Source organism: Miscanthus floridulus, chromosome 12 (genome assembly GCF_019320115.1).
Source record: "Miscanthus floridulus cultivar M001 chromosome 12, ASM1932011v1, whole genome shotgun sequence".
Classification (NCBI taxonomy): Eukaryota; Viridiplantae; Streptophyta; class Magnoliopsida; order Poales; family Poaceae; genus Miscanthus; species Miscanthus floridulus.
Window position 1 is genome coordinate 49,285,293 of NC_089591.1, and position 15,345 is coordinate 49,300,637.

Sequence of the window (15,345 nt, forward strand, 5' to 3'; positions counted from 1 at the left end):
CACTTTGCTTGATGACGATGGTAGTTAGCTTAGTACCTTAGTCATTAGAGCTAGCTTATGCGTATTCTTATTTTAAGAGTTGTTGTTGCCTAAATGCTAAGTGTTGCATCATCATCACATGCATGTAGAGAACGAGTTGGTGGAGATAGTGACCACCGGTGATCATGAGTTCGAGGAGATCGTCAAGGAGTACGAGGAGGAGATTCTCGTGCAGGAGGAGGTCCCGGAGCTGCCACTGACTGACTCAGCTAACACCGCACCTGCCCAAGGCAAGCCCTGGTGCATAACCCCTTATTTTTTATATTCACTGTATATATATGTGATGTGCATTTACGTTACAGGAATTTTATGAAACCACATGCATAGATATATCAACCTATGAGTCCTACTAGTATAGGTTCGAATAGCTACTAGTACAGGTGCTTACCTAGAATGGTTAGCTAATGAAGTAATCATGACTCCTAATTAAACTTGATCTTAAAGATGTACTTCTAGTAATGCTTTTCGCAAACAAAAAGAAAACAGCAAACCCATATTACCTATCATACCCCTTAGAGTCAGGAAACTATTCCTACTAGTCGGGTAAGTCTGGCGAGTACATTGTGTACTCAGGGTTTATTTTACCCTGTTGCATGTGCAGCTTGAGGAGTAACTCTTGTGTGGAGGATTCTTCTGGTGGGCACAGACGGATCCTTATATCATTTCCGCTAGATGTTTATCTTTATTCCGTTGTTTAATTATCACACTCTGAACCCTGATATTATAATAAATAATTTCCAAGAACTCTTGTATGAAATGGACTAAGTATTGTAAGCTCGTACTCATTATTGGATTCTGGAGGTCAAACGTGGATTGATTCGAGTTCTCCCGTGGGGTGTGCTCGACGGAACTGTCCGATGTAGCTAACTTTCGGGGTGCTTAGTGTCTAGTGAAAGATGAGCGTCTCCAAAAACGTGTTATTTCGGGTGATTCTGCCACACCTAGAGACCACCTCAATGGCATGCTCCATGGACATCTTTTGGTGAAATTTTGTGCCAAGCATCCTCTTGTTTGCCTCTCTGAATTTCTTTAATAGAGATACTTATGGTAATGTCTTGTATGAAGGAATCAACAGTGTTCACACATTAGTGCAAGTTGCGCACTAGAAGCGAGGATCAATGATGTTGGGAGCGCCAAATTGGAGAAATGACCGGAGAGGTCAACTATGTCAACAATGAAAGTATGCTCTCCATGTGACTCTGTATGCTCCATATGGTTGGCCACCCACGGTAGCCACTTAGCCACAACTTGATGGCAGAAGTCTTCTCTAAGGGGGCGCATCACTTCCTCGTGACCAAATGCAATCAAGTGCTCCATTTCATAAAAGAACATTGGAGACTAAATTTTAAAGTAAATAAACGCTAGACTAAGAACTAGCTCTTGTGTAGGTACAAACACAGTATATGAGTTGCATGACACGCGTGGGACTCTTTCTTTATATTGCTATCTAAATTTGTATGCGTGCACATTGCAACACGGGTTAACATATATGGAGGTTGCATCATGCATGATCCTTTACCACCAATTACCATAAGTACTCTCTCCATTCTAAATTATAAGTCGTTTTGACTTTTTTGGTACATTTATTTTACTATACATCTAGATATAATAATAGATACATAGCAAAAGCAACTTATAATTTGAAACAGATGGAGTACATTCTTATTGCAATTTCAGCTATTTATTTGTTTATGATATATAGATTCTTTGTTCAGATATTTTACTTTGCTATTTGTATGGTATAATCAAACTACGGAGTACAAAGTTTTCATAATCCCTTTTTTCAAATTTACATATATGTTAGCATATTTTTTATGGATTCTTTAGGCTAATCTAAACAGATCATTATAAAATCGATCAGTATCTTGTAATTTCTAGCCTCTCGATAAACGTGAGGCTCCTTTTAACACTGTAGTATATACTCCAGTGTTGAAAGAATCATGGCGGCCTGCAAAGATCTTAGATTTCATTACAGCGTTGAATCATGAAGATTGTATAGGGCAAGATACATTCTACAATAGGCCAGGCTACGTTGTTGACCTCTAGTTTGAGGTCTGCCCAGACGAATTACAGGGTCTCAATGCCTAATCCTAGTCGAGAATTACAAAACCGTGGCTATTTGTTGCACCTCTATACGATGAATAATTTACATGACTATTGGCCACTGTCGACATTCTTCACTAACAATCTCTTGTCATCATTACCTGCATGAGCTACTGCCACAAGCCCTGCCGAAGACGCAGGTTTACCGGTTTGGTATCTAGAGGCCATTGAATTTGGTCTACGGTCCAGTACCGTATAACTTCAACATATGTAGGCATGGCACCTTCCAACATCTGTCTCTATCCAATGGCAATCCATGTAATATAGGAAGTGCTGCAAGAATATGTATGACAACTGCAACAAGAATTAGCTCGTCACACCACTAGGTGGTTGCCTCAAGATGACTCTTGGCTTCAGTCACTATTCACTTGACCCGCTATTTCTTGATGAGGAATCTGCAGATGTAAGAACATAATTTTTGATTTGTCACTAACGCACTATGGATGTGGTAAGCTGTATGAAAAAGAACTAGGGCAGTTTATAGAAATAGAACTAGGACGGTTTATACCTCGTGAGTGACGCTTCCCCTCCATCGCCTCTTTCTTTTCCTGGCAACTGTGACAAAGGAAAGGGCCATCCCAGGGACGCAGCTTTCCTGGCTTTGACAAACCCTCGTGTATGGATATGCCTTGACCAGATTCCAAGTCAATTTGACAAATTGCACATGCAAAAAGTTTGAACATATCTCGGACAGGATATTCAGAATTAAGCCTGCATCCATTGGAAATCAAATGTCAGACATAGCATAATGATCTAAAGTTTTGGATGCTTCTAGAATCCAAGTCCATATTTTGACAAAACAAGCTTGTTTTCAACATTTTATGATGTCATGGCTTTCTCACAATATTGCCATGATCGATAGTTCTTGATGAGATATTGTTCCTTCCAACAAACATCTACTTCTATTTCGAGACATTAAATGAAAACACAACTGAAAGCAGTTACATTTTGGGGTTGTCCTAAGTCAACCATTTCGGTGTCAAAAAAAAAGTCAACCATTTCAAAATTTGATTGAATATTACTTTCTATGTGTTGAGTTTGGATATTTGAAAAAATGATGAGTATTGTCTCGAAATGTGGTTTACTAAAAGTATTACTATTACTATGTTGAATATAAATACTTTTGTAAGGACACTAGTAAAAGTATTGTTTTGGAGACCAGGTCAATGTCCAAAATGTCACTTATTTGTGACTAGGGTAATTGATTACTGTGTGAAGGAACTACATGGTTGATTAAGTGTTAACATAACAGCATGCACTTAGTGAAGGACAAGCACAACACATAATCACAAATTGTAATACTATTGACTTCCCTATAGAAATTCATCCCAAGAATGCAATACCCTGTTTTTTAACGATATTTTGTTAAGGTGTTATATACTCCTACTTGACAACAGCATTCATTATGCTCTATCAGGAATTAAACTTTTGTAGACAAGGTATGGTGTCCGGCACTATCAAACAGTCTAATGTCTTTTGTATTTCAGCACACACAACTTCTGCATGAAGGTAAAATACTTCCGGCTCAAGTGGCATCTCATTAGTAGCGGGAAACATCATACTTTTTTTCACTGGCGACCGTATTTATGGGGTCTGTGCTTTCACAGTTCGCACAGCTCACTGGAGTCCCAAGTACCGCCTCGACCAACACCTCACGACAATTCCTCAGCACACATGGGTGACTAAGCTCTTTGGTTATGATCTCACAGTTGAGTACCATTCAGGTAAGCTTAACACCATGGCAGATGCTCTGTCCCGCCGCGACTCCGACATGCCTGCTGTCCGTGCAGTTTCAGCCCCGACTTTCGCCCTCTATGATGATCTGCGGGAGGAGCACTTGAGTGATCCGCAGGCCCAGGAGCTGCAGGTGCAATTGGCAGCGGGTATAGCGCCAAATGGATGGACACTGGTGGACGACATGCTGCTGTTCAGGGGGCGCCTTTTCGTCCCAGACGCCTCATTGATTTGGCCGCATCTGCTGCAGGAGGCGCATGGCAGCCATGAGGGCGCCCAGAAAACTCTTCATCGGTTTCGGGCATCCTTCTTCAATGCTCATGCTCATCAGTTGGTCCGCGACTATGTCTGTGGCTGTGCTATTTGTCAAAGGAACAAGACAGAGCATCTACGTCCAGCATGGATGCTGCAGCCTTGGCCCATTCCAGAACATGTGTGGAGTGACATTGCCATGGATTTTGTTGAGGGGTTCCCCCGGGTTGGCGGGAAGTCGGTAATCCTCACTGTGGTCGATCGTTTTTCCAAGATGGCTCATTTCATCGCCTTGAGTCCATCCATATTCAGCGAGTTCAGTGGCTCGTGCCTTCTTCGACAATATTGTGCGCCTTCACGGGTTTCCCTGATCCATTGTGAGTGACTGTGACACGGTGTTTAAAAAAGGGCGTACCCAGTGCAGAGAGCTCCCGCTCTGTGCGGGGTCTGGGGAAGGGTGTTAGTGGCAAGACTTACCCTCGCCTGTGCAATGCGAGGAGACCGCGACTCGAACCCGGGACCTTCCGGTCACAGGCGGTAAGACTCTACCGCTTGCACCAGGCCCGCCCTTCAAATTGGCCAATGTCCGGTTACTCTGCAGCTCGGCGTTTCATCCACAAACCGATGGACAGTCTGACGTGACTAACCGCATCATCGTGATGTACTTGCGGTGTTTAGCTGTTGATCGACCACGTTCTTGGCTTCAGTGGTTACCATGAGCAGAGTTTTGTTACAATACTTCATTCCAGTCTGCTCTCCGTGCCACTCCCTTTGAAGTGGTCTATGGCAGACCACCGCCACCTCTGGTGTCCTATATTCCTGGTTCGGCTAAGGTGGCTGCGGTGGATCGGCAGCTTCGTGATCGGGATGTCTTTTTGGCTGAGATCCGTGACAGGCTGCAGTTGGCTCAGGATGGGATGAAAGATCATCAAGACCAGAAGCGTCGGCCAATTGAGTTTGCGGTGGGCGATTGGGTCTGGTTGCACCTCCATCATCGTACAGCTGTGGGCATTACTACTGCTACACCATCCAAGCTCGGGCCTCGCTTCTTTGGGCCATATCAGGTGATTGAGCGCATTGGAGCGGTGGCATATCGTCTGCACCTCCCTCCTAAGGCACGCATTCATGACGTCTTCCATGTTGCTCTCTTGAAGAAATTTGTGGGGGAGCCGCCTATTGCTTTGGTTCCTTTGCCTTCGATCCTCCATGGTCGGGTGGTTCCTACTCCGGCTGCTGTAATCCGCACTCGCCTCAACCACGGCCGCTGGCAGGTTCTGGTTCATTGGGAAGGTCGCGCTCCTGCTGATGCTCCTTGGGAGGCTGTAGAAGATTTCAAGGATCGCTATCCTGAGTTTCAGCTCGTGGACTAGCTGTTTGTTCGGGAGGAGGGAAGTGTTGTGGACTCGTTTGTGGGCCGCCAGTATAGGCGTCACCCCAAACAAGGCCTCAGCCCAGACCGTGGCTAATAGGCTCGGCTGCTGGCTCACTAGAAAGGAAGGGAGGAGTTTAGTAGATTGGTTTTATTAGTAGATTGGTTTTATTATGGAAGTGCACCTGGACTATAAAGGGGCACCTTAGGAGATTGTAATAGGCATCGAAGAAGGAAATAAACCTCCCTTAGGCGAGTGGGGTTTACCCCTTCGACGGTGGCTACGCGCGGTTCTGCCGTAGCTGCCGACGATAGCTCCCCACCGCCCTTGCCTCGCTACCCTCTGCGTTCTAATTCCCAATCTCAGCTGCTACTCCATTCACCCCTGCGCTCTCCTAGACGTCCACGCCGTATCAAGATGACAGTACATTTATTAATTGGAAAGCATAAGTTTATAGTATAATTATTTGCCAGCTATTATGCATCCATAATCAAGATGAGGTAAGGGTACAGACCTCCTTGAAAGGGACGGACATCCGTCCTCAAAGACCTCCTCCACTAAATCTGGCTCAGGATAATTATCCTTATCAGCGAGAGACAACGAGTCAGATAATGTTTTCCTTAAAAAGAATTTTTTTAGAAGTACAAGGCCTTTTCCTGGCGTTTTTGGAGATTCTATAGTGCATTTTGGTTTGTCTGGTGGTATTACGTCAATGACAATGCAAGTTGTATCATCTCTCAATCCTTTTGATTCAACTGCTTCCTGCAAACAGTACACCAATTAGGAACAGTACAACTGAGGGTTTCAGACCTTGTGTTAAGATGGGTGGGGAAGGGTATTAGTATTGTACTTTAACAATTTGCTCAGCTGCAGCCTCAGGAGGAAGCCCTCGTGCACATCTAAAAGCCACTTCCGCAGTCAAAGCATCCCAAACACCGTCACTTGAAATAATAAGACGGCCTCCAGCATTAGACAGCTACAAGCATTGCAATACAACATTATTTTTCAAAATATGATCAGATTAAAATGAACAAAGAATCACTTCAGAGAAAATCACAGAATAATCCTCTCAGAAAAGAAAAGAAAAGAAAAGAAAACATAACTATAGTTGCGTATAACAATGAGCAAACTTTGCAAACAAAGGAAATAAGAATGAAATCTGGCAGTCAGTTTATAAATACTGGAAAATATATGTCTAGACAAAGTGATGTATCATCTGAATAGTCAGGTAACAGGTACAGTATAGAATACAGTTTGGCCTCAAACATTAGAGCTAGTTTACAAGGGTAGGCTCATATAACGACAGAAAATTCAGATGATTGTGAGAATGAGAATATTCAAACAGCACAACTTCTGGTACTTGAATGTGATATCACTACAGTGAGAGTTTACAATTCAGTTTTCTCCAGAAATGGTGTAAAGTGACTTTCCAACAGTGTACCTTAATTTGCTTCACATAAGGAACTGGAATGATAAATTCACCTACGTCCTGATCACCAATCGACCTTGAGAGGCATAGACCACCTGGCCAACATCTAAGGGGACCAATCTGGATGGATAAGAAAACGAATTAAGGATCAAAAGAGGGTGTGAATCACATCTACAAACCAAAAGATAGGACTCTAAAGGAAAACCTATGGAAGATGTCCAACATAAAACAGGTATTAAAATGTTCAAGCTGGTACTCTCATACAGTTTGATACATCGGTCTCATAGATTAAAATAATAAAAATAAGCAGAATTGGGAGTTGGTGGCTAGTTACACAAGCATAATTTCTCAGTCAATCCAAGAGCTCTATCCAGCTAAGCTGCCATCTAGCACGACTTAAAGCCCCACTTACCCAATGAAAATACTATACATCTAATAGCTTGCTATACACCAAATCAGTCAGACAGGCAGCAAACTGCCAAAACCTTTTTTCGGAACAAAAAAACACCTTTAGTTAACAGCCTCAGGAACTTTAACAAAAATAGTATTAAATATTGCACCGAAAAACAAGGGGAAAAGGCACGTTAGCTGTTTTTCAATAATAAAGAAATCTCTTTTTTGTTTGGCTACCAGCTGCATAAATTAAATGGAAAACTTTGGAGTGAGTGAAAAGGCAAAGAGCAACCTCAGCGCCACCAACGACATTTAGCCTTCCAACTTCACCTCCGCATTCAGTTACACGTCCAACCCTACAAATCAAAAACTAACAAGTGAGAAGAGCCAAACGTGTAACCAACTATAGAACAACAGTACGCTATGAGAAAGCGGTCTTACTCCTCTTCATTAGCGTCAAAGCGATGGTCGGCCGACAAATAGTAGATGGATCCCTCAGCTTCAAGGACACAACGTGAATCACCAACGGACGCAACAGTTACAACGGAGCCATCAATTATCGCAAGCGTCACGGTTGTCCCGGAAGAATGAGCTGAAAAATGAACAAGGAACAGGCAAACGGGTCAGCTCTTGTACCACCAACTACTGCAGGTGTACCACCAAACCATTTACACGGTCAATTTGAAACAATCACCTACCGCCTGGCCATAGAGATGCCAGGTTGAGCAACAGATGTGCTGGTACTCTACTCAGCTAGTAGTGCTCTTGTAAGGTGTACCACCGAACCATTTTACACGGTCAATTTGAAACAATCACCTACCGCCTGGCCATAGAGATGCCAGGTTGGGCAACAGATGTGCTGGTACTCTACTCAACTCGTAGTACGGCGGAGTAGTACTTGCTATAGTTGCTAGGGAGGGCAGGCACCAATCAATTTAGTTCCATGAATGGAAGGAATTCCCGTTACCTTTCGTTTGGAAATCCTTGTCGGTCTTGACGAACCCCGCGACGAGCGCCCTTGGGAGCGCGGCGAGCCACTCGTCCCTGGTCAGATCGGTCGGGACGCAGCCGAGCACGTTGCCAAGGAGGTGCTCCTTGGCGTACACCGCGGCGGCGCTCCCGTTGTGCCCATCGAACAGCTGCGAGAGCGAACGAGACCAAACACCAGCGGGGCGCGCCCTCTCAGAACGAAGCCGGACCACAGTAGCAACTACTACCAACCATTGGGGCATGGAAGACGGGTCGAGGGAGGGAGGTGGGTGGGTGGGTGGGGGGCGCTTACGGCGAAGGCGGAGAAGGAGGTGGACGGCACGCCGGGGCGCCGCTCGCAGGCGAGCTTGAGCAGCGCGAAGTCCTCGCCCTTCTTCGCCCGGCAGGCCTGCCCCGCCGCGACCGAGGGCCGCCGCTCCCGCTCGCCGTCGCCGCCTCCCAGCGCAGCCCGCTCCGCCGACGCCTCCCGCCACAGAAGGTCCCCGAGCGCCACGCTCCCGGTCCGCCTCCTCCCGCTCCGCGACGCCGACGACATCCTTATTAATCACAGCCAGATCCCGGCGGCGGCGGCGACGGCCGCGGCGGCAGCGGCTGTAGTAGTAGATCGGCGGGCGAGCATCGCCTCGCCACTCGCCTTGCTGCCGCTAGCGCGGCGCTGGTCTAGTCTAGTCTGGTCGGGGAGCACGAGCACGAGCGCGCACTAGCCTTTTCCGCCCGCCCGCTCGCTACCTCGGCTTTTTGGGGTGGGAGGGAGGGTTTGGCTGGCCGGGGACCCCGCTCGGCGCGTTGCGGTTGCTTTGCGGGAGGAGGGAGGGAGGGAGCGGCGGGGGCAAGCGAGCGACCTGTCACATGGGGCGCTCAGTACAGGACGCGCAAATCCAGCCCCCGCTCCCACGCGCGCCGGCCTCTCTCTCGCCCGGCCGCCCGCCCTCGAGTGAAACGAAACGAAATGAAATCCCGAAAAGCGAGCGGCAGGAGGGAAGAACCGAAGAGGGGAGGGAGCGCGCGGCCGCGGCGCACTAATGACTGGGCGGGGGCGCGTGTACGTTTTTAACGCCGGGACGCGGCATTGCGGCAAGCGGGTGGGTCAGGTGGTGTGGCACCTGACCGGGCAGTGGAAGCGCGGGCGCAGCACCAGTCATCTTGTTGGTCTTACCGTGGACGAAGTCTTTTTTTTTAAGGCTCTTCGTTCGTCTGGGCCTCGTTTAAATTCAGATGTCATACGGGAGTATCGTTTGAGGTGTTTGATATTAATAAAAAATAAATTACAGAATTTTTTAAATCTGCATGACGAATTTATTAAGTCTAATTAATCATCATTAGCACGTGTGTACTGTAGCACCACGCTGTAAAATCATGGACTAACCAGGCTTAAAAGATTCGTCTCGCAAATTAGTCATAAACTATGCAATTAGTTATTTTTTAGTCTATATTTAATACTCCATACATGTATCCAAACAATCGACGAAATAGGGAGTAAACTTTAGGGGCATAACTAAATGAGGCCCGTCGTCCAGGTCTTCGGCAGTGTCATGTAGATGTACATCAACAAGAAATTTCTGCCTCCTTATACTATCTTCAACAACCACGACCTAAAATAAAAGACACACTCGTCCTTTGGGTAGTGCTACAAGTAAAGAGTTTAATATATATTTTTTGTCTTCTCCGATAACAAGACCTAGAAGACAACTCTTTCTACAAATAGGTCTTCAGGAGAGGATACTCAGATTTGAGTTATTGTAGCACCCCCAGGAATACAATTCACACATATAGCTACAAATGAAGATGTAATATCAAAGACAATGCCTTAAATACTTAGCGCACAAATATTTATTACAAAAGACGTAGTCTTACTTTACAGTATATACTATAACTCTGGTCTTCTGGCGAGACCTCCAACACCACAGAAATCGTCAACTTGTTGATCACAAGCCTAACACCTCTTGAAAAACTCCACTAAAGAACCTCCATCTGGTACTCATCCGGGATTTTACCGAAGTATTGAAAAGAAACAAGCGTAAGCTACTACCGCTTAGCAAGCATAACATGAGGGGATGCAGGCTCAAAAGGCTGGACACGGCTGAACTACGGTAAACACTTTTAGTTGGTCACATTTTATTATTAATCATAAGTTGCTAAGTTATGCTTAGGCTCCCAAATATGAATAATTAGAGATATCAGCTATTTTAATCATAACCCAAACCATCCAAGTAACCAACTATTCAGTAAGGATCCAGGCCACTCGTGACCGTGAGCACGGCTGATATACCAGTTTTACACTCTGCAGAGGTTATACACTTTCACCACGAGTCATGTTGCCCATATGCCTGGGTGAATTACTCCAAAAACACTACCAAGATGAGCAGGCAGGGTACACTACGAAGCTTTTCCCCAGTCGTTCTAATAAGGAGCAGCCGCTAAGGATTCCATCTCCCAAGTGTTATGGAGTCATCTCCAAAAGTGGCACTTATACACGCAGCACAGTACACACCGTGGGGATGAGGCCCATACCCAGCCTGGTATGCCCCTCTTGCCCTTTCGATAAACTGCTACAAACTAGAAAGAGCAAGGTCCTGGACTAAGACCAGAGCCATGTGGTCCTCATGGTTGTACTGTAAGTCCTGGGTTGTCACTTAAAGATGAGTCCTTATGGAAAGAAACTAGAGCACCATAAGAAAAAGGCCCAATACTGTAGCCCCCTTTCCATGTTGCTAAAAAGCATCTTTTAATACCATATTGCATATATCTTTAATTGTATTCTTTAATCAATATTAATTGGAGCAAGCTGAGCATACTATCCACATGCAAAACCCAAAGATAAATCAAGAACAAGATAATCATTATCAAGGTAAGTAGACTCCAAACGATTCATTAACATATGCATATGAATTAAGATTACATTAAAGTGAATAGGTAACAAGGCACCTCATATTATACTTGCCTTAATTCAAAGTATCGCTGCTGGTCTTGATCTTCAAAGAATTGCTCCAGATCACCAACACAAAACTCACTGTCTACTTGAGGGCCCTGTTCGGCTTACTCCACATTCGGCTTGTTCGACTTCTTTTTTCAGCCGGAACAGTATTTTTCTCTCACAACAATTCAGCCGGAACAGTGTTTTTAGCCAGTTTTAGCTAAGTTTCAGACCAGCGAACGGGACCGAGGTCAAACAGCACCACACAGGCATCCATACAATCATGCATAGCAAACAAAAGCTATAGATTAGAACAGTACATCAATTAGCATAAAATCAAGATAAAAAGTTTGTAAAACGAATCTACATCTCGCTACGATCACACAGACGCAAAGATCACAAAAATCGGAGCTAAAACAAAGTAGTTATGAATTAAACAAGATTTCCTATAGTGAAATAATAGATTAAATCTAACCTCAAATTTTAAAAATTAAAAACCTACTTAACAATAGTATGAACATGTAGATTATGAAATTACGAACCTAACACAAGTTGAACGGATCAAATCAGAGTTAAAACGAAAAAGTTATGGCCTAAACAAATCTAGTGGCAAAACTGTAAATAGTTAAAAACGTATTTTCAATCTAACCGAAACAAAGTACGCTTTCAAAAGAAGAAAACAAAATCGGGAAAGACGTTTTGGACTACGGGTTAAGCCTCAAATATTTATACGGGGGTTTTTGTAAATCTCGCAGCGAAAGGGTAACTTTGATCTTGAGCCGTTGGATTAGAGTTGGACGACCGTGATTGGATCGGGCGGGGGAAGGTGGCCGGCGGCGAGGTGGGTGACGGCGGCGCCATGGCCGGACATAGGAAGCTCGCCAGCGACATTCATTTAGGACCTACGGAGCACGGTTTTTCGAACAGGACGGTCCGGGAGAGAGAGGGGGTGACGACGGTCTAACCTAGGGTTACCTCGGCGACGGAGAAGGAACGACAGGCGCGGGGCTCGACGAGGCGGCCGGCTCTCGTGGCGGTGCTTAGGTTAGGCAGCTGCGAGCTTGCGCGGGGATGAAAATCTCGCTGCAAGGTGGGATAGGGAGGCGGCGCAAGCTCGGACAACTATTTAAGGGCGCGGAGACGTGGACGACACGGCACCCGCGCGTAACGAACACAGACGGCGGCGACGCGGAGGTGTCCGAGGTGAACACGAGACGAAGGAGGAAGAAGACCTGACAGGCGGGCCAGCGCTGTCAGCGGAGCGGGGAGAGGAAACGCGGCGCGGCATCTGACTGGGCCGGCGCGTTCGGCTGGGCCGCTGCGGAGCGGGCGGCGCGGAAGATGAGCCGGTGCGGCTTCGGCCCGAGCGGGGAGGAGAAAGGGAGCAGCTGGCCAGCAGGCCGAGGAAAGTAGGCCAACCAGCTACGGCGGGCTGAATTCAGGCGAAAGAAGAGAAAAAATACTTTTCCATTTTCTAAACTAATTTCCAAACAAGTTTTGAATGCAAATCCAAAACAATTTGAAAATTTGATTTCAATCACACAATTCAAAAATACTATGCAGCAGCATGAATGCACATGTATATAAGTAACCTTATATTTGATTTTATTTTTAACAAAATTATTGTTTTCCTAAATTCAAATACGCACAAAAATATATAATAAATTAAATTCTCCTATTTTAAAATATTACAAATTTTAGGGTGTTACAGTTATGTCTCTCTTGGCACCTAAAATGGGTCTTTCATATAGATATTTTATTTGAGACTATATGTATTATGTTAGAGCCCATTTTAGGTTTAGTTTTTGCAATTGGTCTCTCGTTGGAAACAGCCTTAGCATGTGGTAGCGAAAGCATTACTGTCCAGCGTGGCAGGATCAGATGTGCATTTAGATTCCCGGAACCATTTTTCCAGAGTCCAACGATAGCGTTGGCGTGGGCCTTCTCCACTGCCCGATGCACAGACTAACCGACATGGCATCCTCAAACCACCCAACATCACTGGACAAGCCGACATAAGCTGAGGAGAGAGAAGAACCGATTTATATTTGAGAAGCAACTTTAGGTGCGCAAAGATATAGAGAAATTTTATACAAATCAGTTCATTTTTACAGAAAAACACATGAAAAGGACCTTAGTTTGGAGAATGACAAAGGTGGAATGGTTTTGCCCTTAATTTTGGCAATAAGATTGTCCCATCTCAATGTTTAATGAGGGCATACAAATCCGTCACTGGTTTGTGTTTGGTTAGAAGATATTAAGGGTGCAGTTAGACGTTAGAAATGTTTTAGATCCTTAAGTGAACCTCATGAATCCCTATCAAACACTCTATTTAGTGAAGCGATTCTTTGTTGAACACCCATGGTATAAATGTTTCTCTGTTTTGAATTAGGAATGAGAATTATCCAGATAGATGTTTTGCATTGATTATAGTCCAATTCAAGAAGAATCTTGATCGATAGCCAAATGGTTTCATTTATTCTTGTCATGTAATTCTATTTCAACAGAGAAATGTTTATAGAGAGAATTTGGATTTGCTCGTTTTTAGAAGAATCTAGATCCCTACTGAACACACCCTATTCCCTTAGAGGATGACCCTTCTATGCCTCACAACCACACATTCAGATGAAGCGGGGTATCCCACTTCGTTCGCCACTATTGTTAGTGCCACTGTCATAACTTAGTAACGCTCTAGCTTGCATTTAAATTACACACATATGTTATTATTAAAATTAAACTAGTTTTCTAAATTTGGATCTAGAGTGTCTTCCATCATAAAAAATAACCTAAAGCAGTTATAGCTTGCATCTAACCATTGAAAATTAACTTAAAGGTAAATCCTAAATCAACATCTAAATTATGTACTCATTCTGTCATTTCTAAATTAGCAGGATATGGCAATTATTAGACCTTTGTTGTTTTACTTTGCATATTTGCACTTTTGTAGGTTGCTACAATCTGCCAAATGAAGCAAATTGGCTGTAGATTGTAACAATCCATATGCCAATAATTGCTACAATCCAACAATTTGTTTCTCTCTAGCACAATGGTTCTTAAAAATAGCCTAGAAGAACCCCAGATATGCATTGCCTACCTCTTATATTTGTAAAATATATCCTAAAGTACTCTACACATGCTTATATATAACACACATCTCCCACTGCCAATATAGAGAGAGAGAGAAAACTAAAGCCAAAGTGTACGTGCTTGATGCTTCAACGTCCTTGTATATATGTGTATGCATGAAGCAATGGGCATATTGGTTTTCATAAAAAATAAAAACACGTAGCTCAAACTAAAGTTTCAACTAAACATATGTCAACACACATGGAGGTGCCATGGAAAGGGAAAAACTATATATAGGGATGGAAAATCGCATAGAGTAAATGGTTACTAAAGTCTATCACTACTAGATGTAATACATAATAAGAAAGTACATGTATGAGTATGTTTGGTATACATATACAATGCCTTCCACCAAATAGACCAGATATACATGCATGGGAGAGAAATGAGCATGTCAATTTGAATTTCCTTTATTCAGCAAACACGATAGATGTTTTATGAATGATTTACATATTAAATAACAGTAGCAATGACGTTGCATCTTATTACTCCCTCTGTTCTAATCTATAGGTCGTTGTGGCTTTTCAGATACACAGTTTTTATTATGTATCTAGACGTATTGTATATCTAGGTACATAACAAAAAAAAAACTAGTATCTAGAAAAGCCAAAACAACCTATAATTTGGGACAAATGGTGGTAATGAAGTATCTTAGTTGCTTCTACACATAGATTTATTGTATTTCGACTAAAAAATCATAACATATGTGCTTTGATAATTCAGTTATAAACAATACAGATTTTAAGAAAGATATATGACTAGTTTATTGATAAAGAAAATTCAGCACCTGTGAACTAGGTTGTAGTTTGAAGCACCGTTATTCCATTTATCTAGATCCTTAACATGAATAGAGAGTGTGAAATAGGAACGATGACAAGTAGTGTTAGGGATTCGACGTGACATGCAAAGGAGAAAACTTTTCTTAAAAGTTAGAACTGTTAAGGATGAAAGCCAGCGTCAACGGGAAATATTTCCTGATTTATTCTAAGACTTGA

General features: G+C 43.8%; 1 protein-coding gene across 1 annotated transcript; it reads right to left on the reverse strand.

Annotated features, from left to right (window-relative positions):
• Positions 1–1,985: 1,985 nt before the first annotated feature.
• Positions 1,986–9,332, reverse strand: LOC136495379 (probable protein phosphatase 2C 40). Its single transcript, XM_066491322.1, has 9 exons — positions 8,603–9,332; positions 8,288–8,459; positions 7,762–7,912; positions 7,613–7,676; positions 6,940–7,047; positions 6,349–6,474; positions 6,013–6,260; positions 2,651–2,853; positions 1,986–2,537 (listed from the first exon to the last, which is right to left on the reverse strand). The coding sequence occupies exons 1-9, from the start codon at positions 8,843–8,845 to the stop codon at positions 2,503–2,505; spliced, it is 1,350 nt and encodes a 449-aa protein (XP_066347419.1). The 5' UTR covers positions 8,846–9,332; the 3' UTR covers positions 1,986–2,502.
• Between the last annotated feature and the right edge of the window lie 6,013 nt (positions 9,333–15,345).